This window comes from Lissotriton vulgaris, chromosome 11 (genome assembly GCF_964263255.1).
Source record: "Lissotriton vulgaris chromosome 11, aLisVul1.2, whole genome shotgun sequence".
Taxonomy (NCBI): Eukaryota; Metazoa; Chordata; class Amphibia; order Caudata; family Salamandridae; genus Lissotriton; species Lissotriton vulgaris.
The window spans coordinates 274,478,296-274,495,724 of record NC_141699.1 but is presented as its reverse complement, the minus strand read 5'-3'; the positions used below and the strand labels follow the sequence as shown (position 1 = coordinate 274,495,724).

The 17,429-nt window shown below is 46.9% G+C and overlaps 1 protein-coding gene across 4 annotated transcripts in view; it reads right to left on the bottom strand.

Moving 5' to 3' along the window:
* The window catches only part of THOC5 (THO complex subunit 5), a 388,784-nt gene that overhangs the window by 172,254 nt on the left and 199,101 nt on the right, over positions 1-17,429 (bottom strand). For all 4 annotated transcript variants that reach the window (XR_015300896.1, XR_015300897.1, XM_086943231.1 and 1 more), the window contains exon 11: positions 9,779-9,878. Coding sequence is in view for 2 of the 4 variants with exons in the window: in XM_086943231.1 (XP_086799357.1) it covers positions 9,779-9,878 (100 nt within the window). In the remaining 2 variants the exon portion in view is untranslated. The remainder of the gene's footprint in view (positions 1-9,778; positions 9,879-17,429) is intronic.

Genomic DNA, 17,429 nt, shown 5'->3' with positions numbered 1-17,429 from the left:
GCCACCTTCCATTGGGGGGAGGGGGGACACAGACCTTTCCATGATAGAAGGGGGTGTTCCCATCTTCAAGATGGTGGGGACGGAAAGATGTGCTGCACCTCGCCTCTCCCACCTTAGGGGTGGAGTTGGCAGAGGTGGGCACACCTCCTATTCTTCTAAGTTTTCCTGCCCAAAGTGGAGGTGAAAATCAGGGGCTGTCATCTGCTTCTAGCAGCAGCGGCTGGGGGTCGCATCACAAAGGCAGCAGGCCTTTTGAAACTTTCCTCTTCGAGCACTGGCTTATCCTGGGGGATGAGGGGCAAAACCTCTGCCCAGGATGTGATTTTTTTCAGCTCACCAGGGAGAGGTGCTCTCTATCCAGGGGTCCAGAAACATGTCTGTTGGTAGCTGGCTGCCTCCAGACGGTCAGAGACCACACCAGGGTTGGTAGGTGTTCAGGGGGCACCTCTGAGGTGCCCTCTGGGTACATGGCTCAATACATTCCACACTGGCATCATTGTGTATTTATTGCGAGGAGTAGTTTGGTACCAAACACTCCTGTGTTCAGTGAAGCCATCATGGTGCTGTGGAACTCTAGCAGTTTCCAGCCCATGTACTCTCTATGGTTTCCTTGGCACTTACAATATTAAGGAATCAGCCCCAATATTGTAGGGGCATATCCGCTCCTGCTGATATACCCTCACCTGTGGTATAGTGCACCCGGCCTTAGAGCTGTGAGGCCTGCAAGAGGGATGACTTACCCATGCCTTCAGGCAGTGGCGGTTGACATGGCACCCATATCAACTTTATCTAGACTTCCCAGCCTCGTGTATAAAAGCATACAGTGATCCCTCCGCGCAGCGGACGCGATCAGCGGGCGCGCCGGAAGCGCGCCGAAGTCCGCGCTAAGGACGGGCTGGGGGCTGCTGTACCTGCTCAAAATGCCATCTGTACAGGTAACCAGAGATAAACTTCTGTCTCTTAATCACACCTCTAAACAATGCAACCATTTCATAGAGGTTGCTAAATGGCAAGGACCTATTACATGTATGAAGTGTAAACTCACATTACAACCTTATGTTAAGACCTCCCCTAAAAGTATATATAAAACTATTACAGGTGGACTAATAAATGCACGATCCATGTGCAAAAACGCCCTGCACATATATGACCTACTCGCAGAGAACAATCTGGATTGCCTTATGATCACAGAAACATGGTTAAGAGAATGGTCAAATCCTGATATTACCTGCGCACTACCACCTGGTTATAACATACAAAGACTCGACAGACCGATACATAGAGGAGGGGGATTGCTATAATACACCGTGAGACACTCACATGCAGCATCTCCGAGTTACAGGATATTAAAGGTGCAGAAAGTTTAGCCTTCAATATACAGGCCCATGACTCCTTTATGTTCTCTGGAGCACTAATCTACCGCCCCCCAGGACCAATGGACAATTTTCTGAATAGCATGGGGGAGGTAATTACTGCTTTGACGCTTAAAGCAGCTAATTTCACACTACTGGGAGACATAAACATTCACCTTGATAATATGACAGACCCAAATGCACAATGCTTTAAAGATATCATGCAGGTGCTTGGACTTAAGATTCTCACGAAAGATCCCACACATATAGCTGGCCATACCTTAGACTGTGTCTGCTCTAACCTTGAGACTATCAAGGTATCTACCCCTTTGCCTCAGACGTGGACTGACCATAGCTTTATACCATTTCACCTTACAACAAGGGAAGCCAACAGAACCCAACCAAATGGACCCAGACCTCAGAAACCAACTCCCTGTTGGACAAAAATAATCGAACATCCGGATCTACCCATATGGGTTAAAGAAAACAAACCTTTGACCACTGAGAATGTGTTTTCGGATAATCTCAACTATGAAAATTGGATGAGAAAAATAGGGGAGAAAATAACCTCGGGAGGAGCAACCAAATCAAAACCTAAACAACGGAAAGTCTCTGCCCCCTGGTATACTAAAGACCTCAAAGAGACACTACGCGCAGTACGCAAGCTAGAACGTACATGGCGTAAATATTATAAAAAAGAGGACCAAGACAAGTATAAAACAGCCAGACGAAAATATCATGCTCAAATCAAACAAAATAAAATAAACTATTTCACTAACAAAATAGATACATCTCAGAATAACCAAAAAGAGATCTTTCATGTGGTAAAGAGTTTCCGAGATCCAGGGTTTTTGTCACAGGAAATACCTCCATCACAGAGTTTCTGCAATGAAATCGCAGATTATTTTGAACAAAAAATAGTTAACATCATAAAACACTTTCCTGAAGTGATTGAAAACACCGACAATCTAGCTGTAGAAACCAGCCCAGATAAAATTAGATGGAATTCTTTTACTACAATTGATCTGCATGAGACATCCCATACTATGTCAAAAATTAAATCAGGATCACCACTGGATCCCTGCCCTCCGGCACTAGTCCATGAAATCAAAAATGAGGTCAACCCCATGATTAATTCCATCATAAACGCCTCACTCCAGTCGGGGGAAATCCCCAGCACATGGAAGACGGCGATAGTAAAACCCCTACAAAAAAAACCACTACACGATCCATCCGTCTTAACTAATCTGAGACCCATCTCACAACTCCCCGCGTTATGTAAATGTGCCGAAACCCTGGTAAATAAACAACTCATCATTTCTGGAAACAAACAATATATTACACCCAAACCAGGCAGGTTTCAGAGCCAATCACTCTACAGAAACAGCACTCCTGTCAACGACAGAAACCATTAGAGCGGCTCTTGACCAGGGGAAGAAGGCAGTCCTGATTCTCCTGGATTTATCTGCAGCATTCGACACGGTGTCCCACACCATATTACTACATCGCCTAGCTGAGGCAGGCATTGGGGGCACCGTGTTGAAATGGTTCACAAATTTTCTGCTCCACAGAAAACAAATAACCAAATTGGGACACTTCTACTCAGAGGAGAAGGAGGTTAGGTCAGGGGTGCCCCAGGGCTCTAGCTTGAGTCCAACCTTGTTCAATCTGTACATGGCACCCCTGATCAACCTAATTGCCACGCATAATGTAACCACGGTTGCATATGCAGACGATACCCAATTGGTCCTGGTCTTAGATGAAGATACAGGAAAGGCTGAACAGATACTGAAAGACTGCCTAACTGCGACTTTTGGATGGATGCACAATAACCATCTAAAGTGCAACTCTGCGAAAACAGAGATCCTGCCCTTCGGGAAAAATAACATCTTTTCCCCTCTTACATGCTGGCCATCAGACGCAGAAGCCCCTCCCAATACCATCAGTGCCACACGCAACTTAGGTATAAAGTTTGACGATATGCTGTCCTTTAAACAGCAATCCAAAGAAGTGGCCGGTATCTGTTTCAACATAATCAAGGGCCTCAGAAATTTTTTTGACTACCTCCCACTGGCCGCCCGCCGTACGGTTGCAATCGCTCTCATAACATCGAGAATCGATTACTGCAACAGTTTGTACGCAGGAGCAGCTAAATCCACCCTGCACAAACTGCAAATGATTCAAAATGCGGCGGCCCGGCTTGTCTTAAGATGGCCTAGGAGATCATCCGCATCAGCTGCTCTGAATGCGTTGCACTGGCTCCCCATCCAAAAACGGATACTATTCAAAGTCCTTCTGATCACATACAGAGGCTTTCATAAATGCGGACCCAAATATCTGTCAACCAAATTCCACAGATACCTCCCAAATAGGGAACTTAGATCAGCCACTGCTAATCTAATGACCATACCCAAGTTTCGACTGACCACCAAGGGTGGCAAATCCTTAGCAGTCCTAGGCGCCAAGGCCTGGAATGCCCTTCCAGCTAAACTTAGAGCATCACCATCAGAAAAAATCTATAAAAAACTTCTAAAAACATGGATTTACGGATTATCTGATGCAAAATGTAAGACTCTAATCTAAGGACTTCTACAGCTCAGCTACCATCCCCAAATATTTCATCTTTGCAGTGAAATCAGCAGCGCCAAGATGCTCCATGGAGTGTATGTGCGCTATACAAAAACCAACAAACATCAAACATCAAACATCATTTTCTCCCTCACATGGGCATGGGGGCTGCAAGGGCAGAAGCATGGTCCAATACCTTTGTTACTCAGGGTACCATTTACTAGCATTTTATGAGGGGGGGAGGACCAATTGGGGATTTGTTTGTAGGGAAGAAGCACTGGCACAGGGGACCTGGTTGGCAGGGACCCTGCGCACTACAATGGAAACACATTAAAACCAAGCAAAAAGCGGCGGCTAACCATGCAAAAAGAGGCACTTTCTCACAATGGTTGAGCGTGCATGTCAGTAAGTGCCTGCAAAAAAATCACCCTCATCAAGGACATCTCTGAGGATGCTAGCACCATTCAGAGACACTTCCCCTTTTCAAAATGAACACTGATCACTTGATTATTTCACTGGTCATGCTGAAGAACAAATACTGGTATCCAATGACCCCGTTAAGTGGGCTACAGATGCACAAGTTAATTAATTAGCATACTGGCACACACAAAGTTTGCACTTGAGTTCCAGGTTTGACCAGTGGGGTTCTTTTTTCCCAATTCACAAGTTTATGGAATGGTTTTAGCTGGGAATGCTTTTGAGGGCCCATCAAATTGCCTAATTCCCAGACCCAGACTTCCTCCCAGAGCAACAAAATAGTCTGGGCAATGGTCACAGACACATCATATTGAACACAACAGATTGATTATTAATGTCTACGACTACAGCCAAAATAAATACAGTGGGTAGAAAGACTGTAGTGAGAGGCAACAACCCCAATGGTTTCAGAAACCAAGATCACTACTGCTTAGGTTAATAGTGAACAGTATGTTTAAAATCGGAGAAAACTTTTGACTTTGCATGTAAATGCTATAAATATGATTTTGGTCTTACCTCAGCCCCAGAAGGGTCTAGTAACTTTTGTGTTTTTGTGTGTACAGATTTTCATTTGTTTACCTACATGTAACTAAAGGCCTATTCTTCGTCTAAGTGTTCGCTCCGACTGTAAATACAGTTTGTGCAATGTTCTTTCTCATGATTTATTGCACCACTAACCTTTACTAGTTCATAGATTATGCCTTAACTACTTCATCATGCTGGCTCTGGAGGGTGAAGCTCCGAAAATAAACTCTGCGGTTAACACTGGTGTGCACTAGAACTGGTGGTCCTAGGATGCTATTAGTAAATACAAATCCAAACCACCAACACTGCGCACTACCCATTGACTGCCCAAGAACAACACTACTAAATAATTCTCAGAGTTCAACCATTATCAAAAAGCATCAATATGAAATGGATGCTGCTTTGATTTTAAGATCAACATAAGTTTAAATGTTTTACAATTCACCTTGCTCTTATGAAACTAAAATACTAGATAGCCTTACATCTCTATCTTCTTCTATGCAGTAACGTAAGGTTCCAAGCATTCTAACTTGGGAATGAGTGAAGACAGACTGATTAATATGCAAATAAGTACCAATTTTGGGTAGAACATTAGGATGCATCCTCAGCAAGAACTAATATTGAAAGATTTAAATTGGCTTGCGCGTCAGCAGGGCCGGGGATTGGCCAAATCGCCAAGCAATTGCAATCACTAAAATTAAAGTGCCTTTCATGTTAAGTGTTGCAGTTTGTATTTAAATTTCGAAAACAAAGCTTCCAGAGATGAGCAGAAAACTGAACATCAGTGCCCAGCATTACCTTAACAGTGCACTTCCCAGAGATGTTGGACTTGCTTGACTGGATGCAAAGGGTTGTCTTGTTTGTTTCAATCTGCGGCAAAGTGGTCACTCTCACAATAAGAGTCTGCTATGGGGTCTTGCTTGCTCATTGTGGACACCTCCTAGTTGCTGAACCAATAAGTGTATCTTGTTATGACTGACCCATTATAAAAGTAGTTTAAAAATGAATAGGACCATGGACCTATGCTCCTACTTTGCAAAAACAATACATTACTGGTGTTATTTCACTTGTACTGAAAAGCAATTTCCATGTGACATCGGAACAAAATCCTGCTGAGATCTCCAGCAGGCCACCAGTTGCAGGTTTTGACAAGAGAAGGACTGCCAAGAAGAACAAAATTGAGGTGTTACATAATTCAGATACATTTGATCCTGTGTAGAAGCTTTGGTAAACACCATTGTCTGGTAACAAGAGTATCTAAAGTGAAAGTCAAGGTTAAGCTCTACATTTTGTTCCAACAAATGTGGAACTCCAAAGGGGAAAAATAGTCTTGGCAGCCAAATAACCAATATCTATGAGGAAAAAGGAAAGCAATGCTATCTGTAGCAATTTCTGCTCCTTTGTGCTAGTGAATTTGTTTTAATACACCTAATATGGGTGTTCATTATAGGAAGCTGGCTCTTCATATAGTATACCAAAGAGAGGTATACAGTGCAAAGAGTCCAGGTATTCCCTTATGAGTGGACAGTGGCTTTCTCTAGCAATGCCAAAGTGCTCTTTTAGGGGGTAGTGTGGTCGAGCAGCCTTAGGCTCATCAGAGAGGAGAGTTAGATATCTGAAAATAAATAGTACACACCACTCAATAAGGAGATCCAAACCAACTTATAAAAATAACTTGAATCTATATACACCTATCTATCCATCTATACATAGGTACCAAAATCAATATGAACGGGTATGTTAAGTTTTGTGATAGAAATACTTTCAGGTTTCAAAAATGGACACACTGCAATGTTCATAGATGGCAATGATATCCTATAGGAGGAAAAAGCAATACTGCATACAGCTTCTTTGCAGAGACTTAAGACACCAATCCTCAGGGCTTAAGGTGAGTATGAGACAAGGCTTAAGGCAGCACTAGCAGGTCACCGCCAGCGGCCCTAGGGCGGCCGGGTGCAGTGGTACATGACAGCGTTAGGTGCTCAATGTTAGTCAATGGAGATTGGTTGGGGTTTGGACGGGGGGGGGGGGAGGGGTTGGAACAGTCGGGCTGAACCAACAGGCGAGGCACCTTCGGTCCATTTCTGCTCTGGCCAGAGGAGACTTGTGCAGAGGTGTTTTGAAGCATCGAGTTTTCGTCACCGGAGTCAGCATGGATTGAAAGGGCCTGCACACAGAGGCTGCAGGCAGCAACGAGAAGTCCACAGGAGGGAAACACAAGGTGGGCTTAGAGTCTGGAGTGTCTGGGGACCACACTGGCACTGTTGGACCACTTTAACTTGGGCTAGGCGGCTCAGGTGCAGTGGTTCTTTACGGCGTCAGGTCTTTGCAGTCCAGAATCCTCACAGCTCGATCTGGGGTACCTGCAGGAGGCAGGGTAACAGCTCTGCTGCTCCACAGGAGTTCCTGGGTCTTTGGAGAAGTGCTGGTGTTCCTCCCAGACTTTGGAGGATCAGCAGCTTCCAGGGGGAGCCAAGTTTAGAGCAATTGTCCAGAACAGTCGAACAGGCCAGGAGGGTTGGCGCTAAGTCAGTTGGCTCTTGTTCAGTTCTTACTTTTCACAGCTCTTTGGTCCTTCTTTTGGGTCTGCGGGATCAGATTTTCTGGTGCCAGGGGCTCCCCTAAATACTAGATTTAGGAGTGGTAAGGGAGTGTAGGGTAGTAGCCAATGGGTTACTTGCCGCTGCGGTCACTATGCCTCCTATATGGTCACTTCCAGTGGGAATAACCCTGTCTCGCAGTTCTTAAGTTTGCCATCACAAAGATGGTAGACTCTGAAAAGTAGTATCCACTTCAGGTGGCCCACCTTAGGGGTGGAACTAGCCTGAAGGTGAACACACCTCTCTGACTACTCATTTTCCCGCCTTGCCCAGGTTCCAAACAGGCCCCGATCAATGGGGTCTGAAAGTGTCAGCATACTCTCCTGTGAGGGAAGCCAGATTTGCATACTAAAGGCGGTGTCTTTTTTAAACTCCTTGCCTTGGAATGCGAACATGCACACCATCCAGAGGGAGTGGGTGTAAACACTCTCTGCCCGATCAGGCTTTTGTTTCTGCCCTTCTGTGGGCAAAGGCCTCACCCCTGGAGGTCAGAAACCAGTCTGTGGTGGCAGGCTGGGTAAGACCAGTCAGCTAGCACACTAGTAGTAGATAGGTTTTCAGAGGGTGCCAAAGGCAGAGGGAGCTTTGAGCCCCCCTGCCTTGGAATGCTAATTCACAGGTCATCTTGTGGGAAGGGGTGTAAATGCCCTTTGCACGACCAGACTTTGTTTCTAACTTCCTGAGGGAAAAGGACATCAATCCTGGGGGTCAGAAACTCATCTGTGGTGACAGGCTGGATTAAAGCAGTCAGAACAGTAGCTGGCAGGTTTTCAGGGGGCAACTCTAAAGTGCCCTCTGGGTGCATGTACTAATACATTTAACATTGGAATCAGTGTGGGTTTATAAATATGAGATGTTTGATACCAAACATTTCTATTTTCAGTAAAGCCATCAAGTATCTCACAAAGATGGCAGACTCTGAAATGTTGTCTTCACTTTAGGCGGTCCACCTTAGGGGTGGAACCTACCTGAAGGTGAACACTCCTCTCCGACTACTAATTTTCCTGACTTGCCCAGGTGCCAAACGGGCCCTGGTCATTGGGGGGGTTGGAAGTGTCAGCACCCTCTCCTGTGATGGAAGCCAGATTTGTATACCAAGGCAGCAGCGGTGGTTTTTGTAAACTCCCTGCCTTGGAATGCTAACTCGCAAGCCATCAAGTGGGAGGGGGTGTAAACACTCTCATCCCGATCAGGCTTGTGTTCCTAACCTTCTGAGAGCAAAGGCCCTCACACCTGGGGGTAAGAAACACATCTGTGGTGACAGGCGGGCTAAGACCGGTTACCTAGCACACTTGCACTGGCTAGGTTTTCAGAGAGCACCTCTAAGGTCTAAGGGTAGGAGCATAAACATGAGTGCACATTATTTTTACAGCATAACATTGCTGAATAATTCACAATCTGAGTCGCTTCTATATATGGAATTTAATTAATGGGGTCAACCTCAGGGCATAAAGAATATAGATGACAGAGTCCAACAGCAGTAGATCGCAATGTCCTGCAAAGAAGCACTGATGAAATGCATCAATTGAGGATGAAGAGAGGAGCCTGAGAAAATAACAGTGTGGCGCTGGGAGCACAGAATTATGTATACACAAAAAGAGGAGACCCCAGTTCTAGTAGAAGTGTCAATGTTTGATACTTTAGTGCCTCTTTGGGCAACCACATTGACCCTGGCTCTGCAATACATTCAAGGTCCTCCAACATCAACACATTTACATCACTTTGGGGGGGAACTGCAAGATTATCTCTTCTGCTACCCTTGGATGCACCGTGCCGGCTAGGTTGCTTAAGTGTCATTCCTGAGGTGGTGAGAAGTCTTGAAAAGGTCAACACAGTTTATCTCACAGAAGAGTGCCACATATGTAAAAATTGTATCTTGGAGGTTGAAGGGCAGAGAGGGGACTAAACTAATGGATATTCGGAGCCTCCTTGTGAAGAGAAAAGATCCGCCCATAACACAGGGATATCAGAGATATTCTAATGCTTACAACTGTCAATGAGATATGTGAGGATGAAAATGAAAAACATTATTTAGGGAACAAAGCACATGCGTGCAAAATTATCAATGAAACAACTATGTAGGTTTACTGCATTACATTTATCAGGTCACTGAATGTTTCATCTAAGAGTCCAACAATTGTAAACCAATGTCACTACTTATTATTATTATTTTGGGTCATCACCTGCTGGTTACATCGCAAGACCTTCATGCATTCCTTCTGAACCCACCACTGCTCGCGTGTACAATTTTATTACCTTTGCACTTTAGGTTAATGCAGACAGACAATGGGTGGCTCTTCAACATCTCCTTGCGTTTATCATCGAGCTGTACTCCTAGTGTTGGGCGCCTGCGTTTCTACAGCATTTTGGGAGGGAAAAAAACAGAGTCAATTCTAAAGGCAGGCAAGCACTGACAACAAAATATTTTAACCTGCTAGCATCTGATCCACAGTCTATGCCTGAAGCTTTCCCTAATGCCAGAGCTCAATTCATGATAGCACACCATTGCCAAGATCCTGGATTCCCGCCCTCTCTACTTTGTCACCACTAGACAGCTCTCCGTCAGCACCATTCTCCATAAGTCTCCATGTTTCGATGCGCTACAATCATAACCACATTCTCCCATATTAATTAATCCAGTTTGGTTCACTCCTTGTTTCTGAAGGACCAGCCTTTACATCTACCCAGTAATTGCCCACTACTGGGATTTGTAGGGTGCAAGAATTATTACATAACGACTACTTTCCTGATTCGCACCATTTATTTATTTATTTATTATTTATTTATTATTAATCTTATAGAGCGCGACAGCTACCCGTAAGGGTTTCCCGGCGCTAATTGACAGTAATAGCATAGTGATCCCGAAGAGGAGTTATTGGGCAAAAAGCCAGGTCTTAACGCTTTGCGGAAGCGAAGATGACAATGCTCCACTCGTAGGTCCAGGGGAAGAGAATTCCAGAGTTTGGGTCCTAGTACAGCAAAGGAATGGCCACCCACTCTGGTAAGCCTAAACTTAGGCACACAGAACAGGTGTTGGGAAGAAGAACGGAGAGAGCGTGCGGGTACATAGGGTTTGACGAGTGATTGGAGATAAGTGGGGGCAGCTTCGATTTTTATCTTATGCATAAAGCATAGTGCCTTAAATTTTACCCGGTTGTCAAGGTTAAGCCAATGGAGTTGCTTGATGCGTTCAGTGATTGGATCGTATTTCCGGCATCCACACAGAAGCCGTGCAGCGGCATTCTGAACTAGTTGGAGACGGTGCATGACCGCCCTGGTAGCCCCCAGATAGAGCACGTTACTGTAGTCCAATCTAGAGGTCACCAGGGCCGTCACAACAGATCTCTGGGTTTCAGAAGGCAGAATCCAAAAGATTTTTCTCAGCCATCTTAGAATAGTAAAGCAGGTGGCTGCAACTTTATTAGCCTGGTCTTTCATCGATAGATCCCTATCGATAAGGACCCCAAGATTTCTCGCACGTTCCGATGGAATGGGTAAGTCGCCCATGGTCGACGGCCAGTGTATCGAACTCCATAAATCAGGCTTGTTACCAAAGACAAGCACCTCCGTCTTGTCGCTGTTGAGCTTGAGAAAATTACGGCTCATCCAGCGGGAGATGTCACTAAGACCTGATTGCAGAGAAGAAGGTGATGAAGGGTCGGCTTGGGATAGGGAAAACACAATCTGAGAATCTTCAGCGTAAGTAAAGAGATTAAGACCAGAGTGATGTGCAACATGTGCTAGAGGAACAACATAAAGATTAAAGAGAAGAGGACTAAGGATAGAACCTTGGGGGACACCATGTGGAGAAAGGTAAGTGTTGGAAGTGGAAGTGTTGGAAAAGATTTGAAAAGTCCGGTCAGTGAGGAAAGACGAAAGCCAATGCAAGGCTTTGTCACATATACCAAAAGAGGCAAGGCTACTGAGAAGGATACTGTGCGAGACAGTATCGAAGGCTGCACTGAGGTCGAGCAATATCAGTGCAGCCGTTTCACCTCGATCGAGTAGTTGGCGAATATTCTCAGTTACTCCTAAAAGAGTGGTTTCAGTGGAGAAGCCTTGACGAAAGCCTGACTGGGAGGGGTGAAGGAGATTGTTGGTGGTGACAAAGCGTGATAGATGTAAATGAATGTGCCTTTCCAAAATTTGCGAAAAAGCCGGCAGCAGTGAAATGGGACGGAAGTTGGCGGCAACATTTGGATCTGCAGTGGGTTTCTTAAGAAGCGGGGTCACCATTGCATGCTTCCAGCTGTGGGGGACCGTGGCTGATTCAAGAGAAGCATTTAATAAAGTACAGATCACATTAAGTTGAGAAAACTCAAGTTTACGTAGAACCGAAATAGGTAGGGGGTCCATGGGTGATCCGGATTTAATATTGTTTAAAATTTCCAAGAGGGTGGCGGGTACGAGGTCTGGCCAAGTCTTCAATGAAGCCGAGGGAAGGCAAGAAGTAGTGAGGGATGGACAAGGACTGGCATTGAATTCCTCATGGGCTGCTATGTCTTTGTAAATTTTATCAATTTTGGATGTGAAGTACTGGGCAAGTTCATCACATTTCTTGCTGGAAAGAGGAGGGGGTATAGCAACTGTCTGTGAGCCAGCAAGAACTTTTACCACCTTAAATAAGACATTGGACTTATTCATGGCTTCTGTAATCAGGTTGTTGACATAAGTAGCTCTGGTGTGAGCACAGGCCTTGCGGTAAAGTTTCAGTTCTGCTTTGTACGTAAGCCCAGCAGCGATGGAGTAGTCTTTCCTCCAAGTACGCTCTAGTCTTTTGCATTGGGATTTATGTAAACGGAGGGTTTCATTGTACCATGGGGCAGGAGAATTATGGACATTATTTTTCTTATTTGTGAAAGGGAGGCAAGTATTTATAGCCTCGGAGAGCCAGGAATTTACCGAGTTGGCAGCTGCATTCATGTTGTCTAGGTTGAGTGGGTATTTAGGCATGAGATCATACAGATTTTTATTAAAAGCTGCAATGTCCAGATTTTTCCAGACTCTCTTCTTGAGATTCATAGAAGGATTGGATGTGGTCTGTGTTTTATTGTGTGTTGCAGTAAATTTAACAAGATAATGATCAGACCAGGAAACAGGCAAGGCAGGAAGACATGATATTTGTGAAGAGTTAGAAAAAATGGGATCTAAAAGATGCCCACCCTTGTGGGTAGGACCCTTGTTGAGTTAGATTCATAGCGGCAAGATCAATAATGCAGTTACCTGCTGAATTATCATTTGGATTGTCCAAGTGTAAATTTAGGTCACCAATGACAAAGAAATTACTGGAAGAAATGAGCACAGATGCAATATAATCCAAAAATTGGGTATACCAAGAATTTACCGTGCCCGGGGGACAGTACATTAGGAGCCCTGTAAGAGTATTATTGGGATTTAACGTAAGCTTAAAATGCAGTGCATCAAATCCGCTCAAGGTGATAGGGTCCGAGTGACACTGATATTTTTTATTAAAAATAATCGCCACACCACCCCCCGTCCTTCTAGGACGGTCGTTTCGGACAATAGCATAGTCAGTGGGCAACGCTTCGGCAATGTCAGGGCCGGAGCTATCATGAAGCCAGGATTCTGTGATGAATAGCGCATCCGGCGCTTCATCGGTAAGCAAGTCGAAAATGTTGCGTTTGTGCTTGGGCAAAGAACGACAATTGTGACTAATAAATGTAAATCCAGGAGGAGAAGGAGTAGTAATTATTTGTTGTTGACTGTTGCATAGAAGAGGAGTATTTAACAAAAATGGGCAGTCAGGGCAGTGCTGTGGAAAACGGTCGAGCATGTCAAGAGAATGCATTGCATGCGTACTGGGAGGTCTTAAATCAAATAATTGTTTGCTGGTGTATGGGTGAAGAACCATAGGATAAGAACCAGGGGTTCTGGCCCCGGGGCCCGGTTGGGCGCGGACGGGCGCAGACGGGCACGCCTTTGGCGCGCCATCGGCGCGCCCGCTGCGCGGACGGGAAATGACACACATTTATACTGGAGGAGGGTGGGAGGGTCTGAAAGTCTAGACCGCGATCCCTGCACCTCCGTAAGATGGCGGCTGACCCCCGGCTCGAGCCGCAACAGCGTTAAATCGGCTGTGCGGTCCGAGGTGGGAAGCAGAAACAATGTACAAATGTGCAAAATAGCAAAGTTAAAATACAGGGGATTAAAATACACCAATTAGCACAACATATGGAGACGTCAGAATTTCCCGGCTTTTCGCCTCAGGAAAACACGCTGGTATCAATCACCGAGCAGTGCTTAGGAAGCAGTTTAAATACCCGGGAGGGTCTGAAAGTCTAGACCGCGATCCCTGCACCTCCGTAAGATGGCGGCTGACCCCCGGCTCGAGCCGCGACAGCGTTAAATCGGCTGTGCGGTCCGAGGTGGGAAGCGGAAACAATGTACAAATGTGCAAAATAGCAAAGTTAAAATACAGGGGATTAAAATACACCAATTAGCACAACATATGGAGACGTCAGAATTTCCCGGCTTTTCGCCTCAGGAAAACACGCTGGTATCATGCTGTGAGTAAATATGATTTAGGTAACAGTCTCCTCAAGTGGAAAACATACCAGTGCATACAGACCTCGCTGAGTGCAAATACTTCTAGTACAAATACTCACTCAGATAGATTAAACTGCCTAAATTAACAAGTTTCAAAAAATAAAATTTCTACTTGGGAAAAAACAATCTCTTCTAAAAAATTAAGTAAAAATATTACTTACCCACACATTGTTTACATTGCACTTTTAATTTAACTACACGTTTTTTTTAGGTTACACAATATTTGCTCACTGCTGAAAGTGTGCATTTCACCACTGTACTGTGAAGGGTACAAGAGACTACAGGTGTCGAACAAGTTACTTACCTTCGGTAACGATATATCTGTAAGAAACATTAGTTAGTATTCGATTCCTTACCTTAGAATATCCCCAGGCGTCAGTCTGGATCCGGAAACTTTTGCGTAGCAGTACCCCTGCGCGTCGGTAGGCGTCGTCTGCAGGCGTCCCCTGCGGCTCCGCGTCAGTCGTCGGCGTCGTGCGCCGTGATGACGTCGCTGGAGTATATAGACGCCGCCTCCGCGCGCTGACGTCAGTTCTTTGTACACAGCTTTTCCGCGCCAGAACTCGCAGAGCCATGTGAGAACCAACACTGGTGCCATTTGAAACTAGGGCCCTGAAAGGGATGTCCTTAACCCTAGGTATCAGTTCGCAGAACGGGGAGGATGGGTGAGTCGGTAAGGAATCTAATACTAACTAATGTTTCTTACAGATATATTGTTACCGAAGGTAAGTAACTTGTTCATCTGAAAGAAACACGTTAGTATTAGATTCCTTACCTTAGAATAGATACCCCAGCAATACCAACCCCGGTGGAGGGTCTGCGAACCAATACATTCCTACACCAGAAAGTCCTGGAGGACAGAACGGCCAAAGAAGCCATCCCTCCGGACTTGACTGTCCAGGCAGTAGTGCCTCGCAAAGGTGTGCAGCGAGGCCCACGTAGCCGCCTGGCAAATGTCCTGCAAGGGGACTCCCCGGCCCAGGGCAGTAGTAGCCGTCGTGGCCCGAGTGGAATGGGCCCTCAGCCCAACAGGGGGCTCCTTCCGAGCCAAAGAGTAGCACGCTTTGATGCACAGAACGACCCACCGAGAGATGGTCCGTTTATGTACCGCCCGTCCATTCTTCGCACCCACGTAGCCAACAAACAGTTGGTCATCCACCCGGAACTGGCGTGTGCGATCCATATAAAATGAAAGCGCACGTTTTGGGTCCAGACGATGGAGCCGCTCTTCATCCTTTGAAGGATGCGGAGGCGGAAAGAAGGAGGGGAGGGTGATGGACTGCCCGATGTGAAAAGCAGAAACTACTTTGGGCAGGAAAGAAGGTCTAGTCCTCAGAACCACCTTGTCTGGATGAATGGACAAGAAAGGAGGTTTGACAGAAAGAGCCTGGAGCTCACTCACTCTCCTGGCAGAGGTGATGGCAACCAGGAAGGCCGTCTTTAAAGTCAGGAGACGGAGAGGACAGGAATGAAGTGGCTCAAAGGGAGCACACATCAAGAAGGTGAGAACCAGGTTCAAGTCCCACTGAGGCATCACAAACGGAACAGGAGGATACATGTGTGTGATGCCCTTCAAGAATCTCGTTACAATAGGGGACTTGAACAAAGAAGGTTGATCAGGCAGCCTCAGAAAGGCCGAAAGGGCAGAAAGGTAGCCCTTGATAGTGCCCAGAGCAGAGACCTGCTGGGCAAGAGAAAGAAGGAAGAGAAGAACCTCGGAAAGAGGGGCAGAGAGAGGATCCACAGCCTTTGCTGTGAACCATGCCACAAATCTGTTCCACCGACAGGCGCATACCGACTTTGTGGAGGGACGCCTGGCTGCCAGAATCACATCACAGACTTCAGGAGGCAAGTCAAATGGCCTCAACTGTCGCCGCTCAATCTCCAAGCATGGAGGTGGAGACTGGACAGGTTCGGGTGGAGGACCGTCCCCTGCTGCTGCGACAGAAGGTCCTCCTGAAGGGGCAGGCGGATCGGGGGACCGACTGACATGCTGAGTAGCTCGGGATACCAGTACCTTCGAGCCCAGTCCGGAGCCACAAGGATAACTTGGGCCCGGTCGCGCCTGATCTTCTTCAGCACTCTGGGCAGAAGTGGTATAGGCGGAAAGGCGTATAACAGACCGCAACTCCACTCGCGCCGAAAGGCGTCGCCGTGCGAGTGCCGTCTTGGAAACTCCAACGCGCAGAACTGATGACATTGCGCGTTCTCTTCTGTGGCGGATAGATCTAACCAAGGCTCTCCCCACTGCAGAAAGATGCCTTGCGCCACGTCCGAGTTCAGACGCCATTCGTGATCCATCGAGCACCGACGGCTGAGTTCGTCCGCCCTGGCGTTCAGAGAACCTGCCCGGTGTTGAACCGTCAGAGTCACGCCCTGACGTTCCAGCCATTGCCAGAGACGCAGAGCCTCCTGGCAAAGGGTCCACGACCCCACCCCGCCCTGCTTGTTGCAGTACCACATGGCGGTGGTGTTGTCCGTGAATACCTGCACTACACTCCCGTTGACAAAGGGGAGGAATGCCTTCAGTGCTAGACGTATCGCCCGTAGCTCCAACAGGTTTATATGGAGCCGGGACTCCGCCGGAGACCAGATGCCTCTGATCTCCGCCTCTCCCAAGTGGCCTCCCCAGCCCTGGAGGGACGCGTCCGTCACAACAACGTGCTCCGGTTGGGGAAGGGAGAGGGATCTGCCTCTGACCCAATCGCGGTCCGTAAGCCACCACTGCAGTTGTCTCGCAGTGCCCTCCGAGATCAAGACTTGGTCGGACAAGTTGCCCTGATGCTGAGCCCACTGAAACTTCAGGTCCCACTGCAGAGCCCGCATCCGCCACCGGGCGTGATGCACCAGAAGGATGCAGGAAGCCATCAGCCCCAGCAGCCGCAGCGTCAACCTGACCGAAACCCGGGATAGCGGCTGAAAGATGGGCATCAAAGCCTGTATATCCCGGACCCGCCGTTCCGGAGGATAAACCCGAAACTGCGCCGAGTGCAGAACCGCTCAGATGAAAAGGAGCTTTTGTGAGGGACACAGGTGTGATTTCGGCACATTGATGGAGAACCCCAGCTCATGCAAGAGGTCTGCCGTCATCTGAAGGTGGTGGACGACTGTCTGGGGCGAGCCCGCCTTCAACAACCAGTCGTCTAGGTAGGGGAAGACTGAAACCCCTAAACCGCGCAGATGGGCTGCGACCACCGCCAACACCTTTGTGAACACCCGTGGGGCGCTAGTAAGGCCGAAGGGGAGCACGATAAACTGAAAGTGCTCCTGGCCTACCGTGAACCGCAGGTAACGCCGGTGGGCCGGCAGGACGGGGATGTGAAAATACGCATCCTGCAAG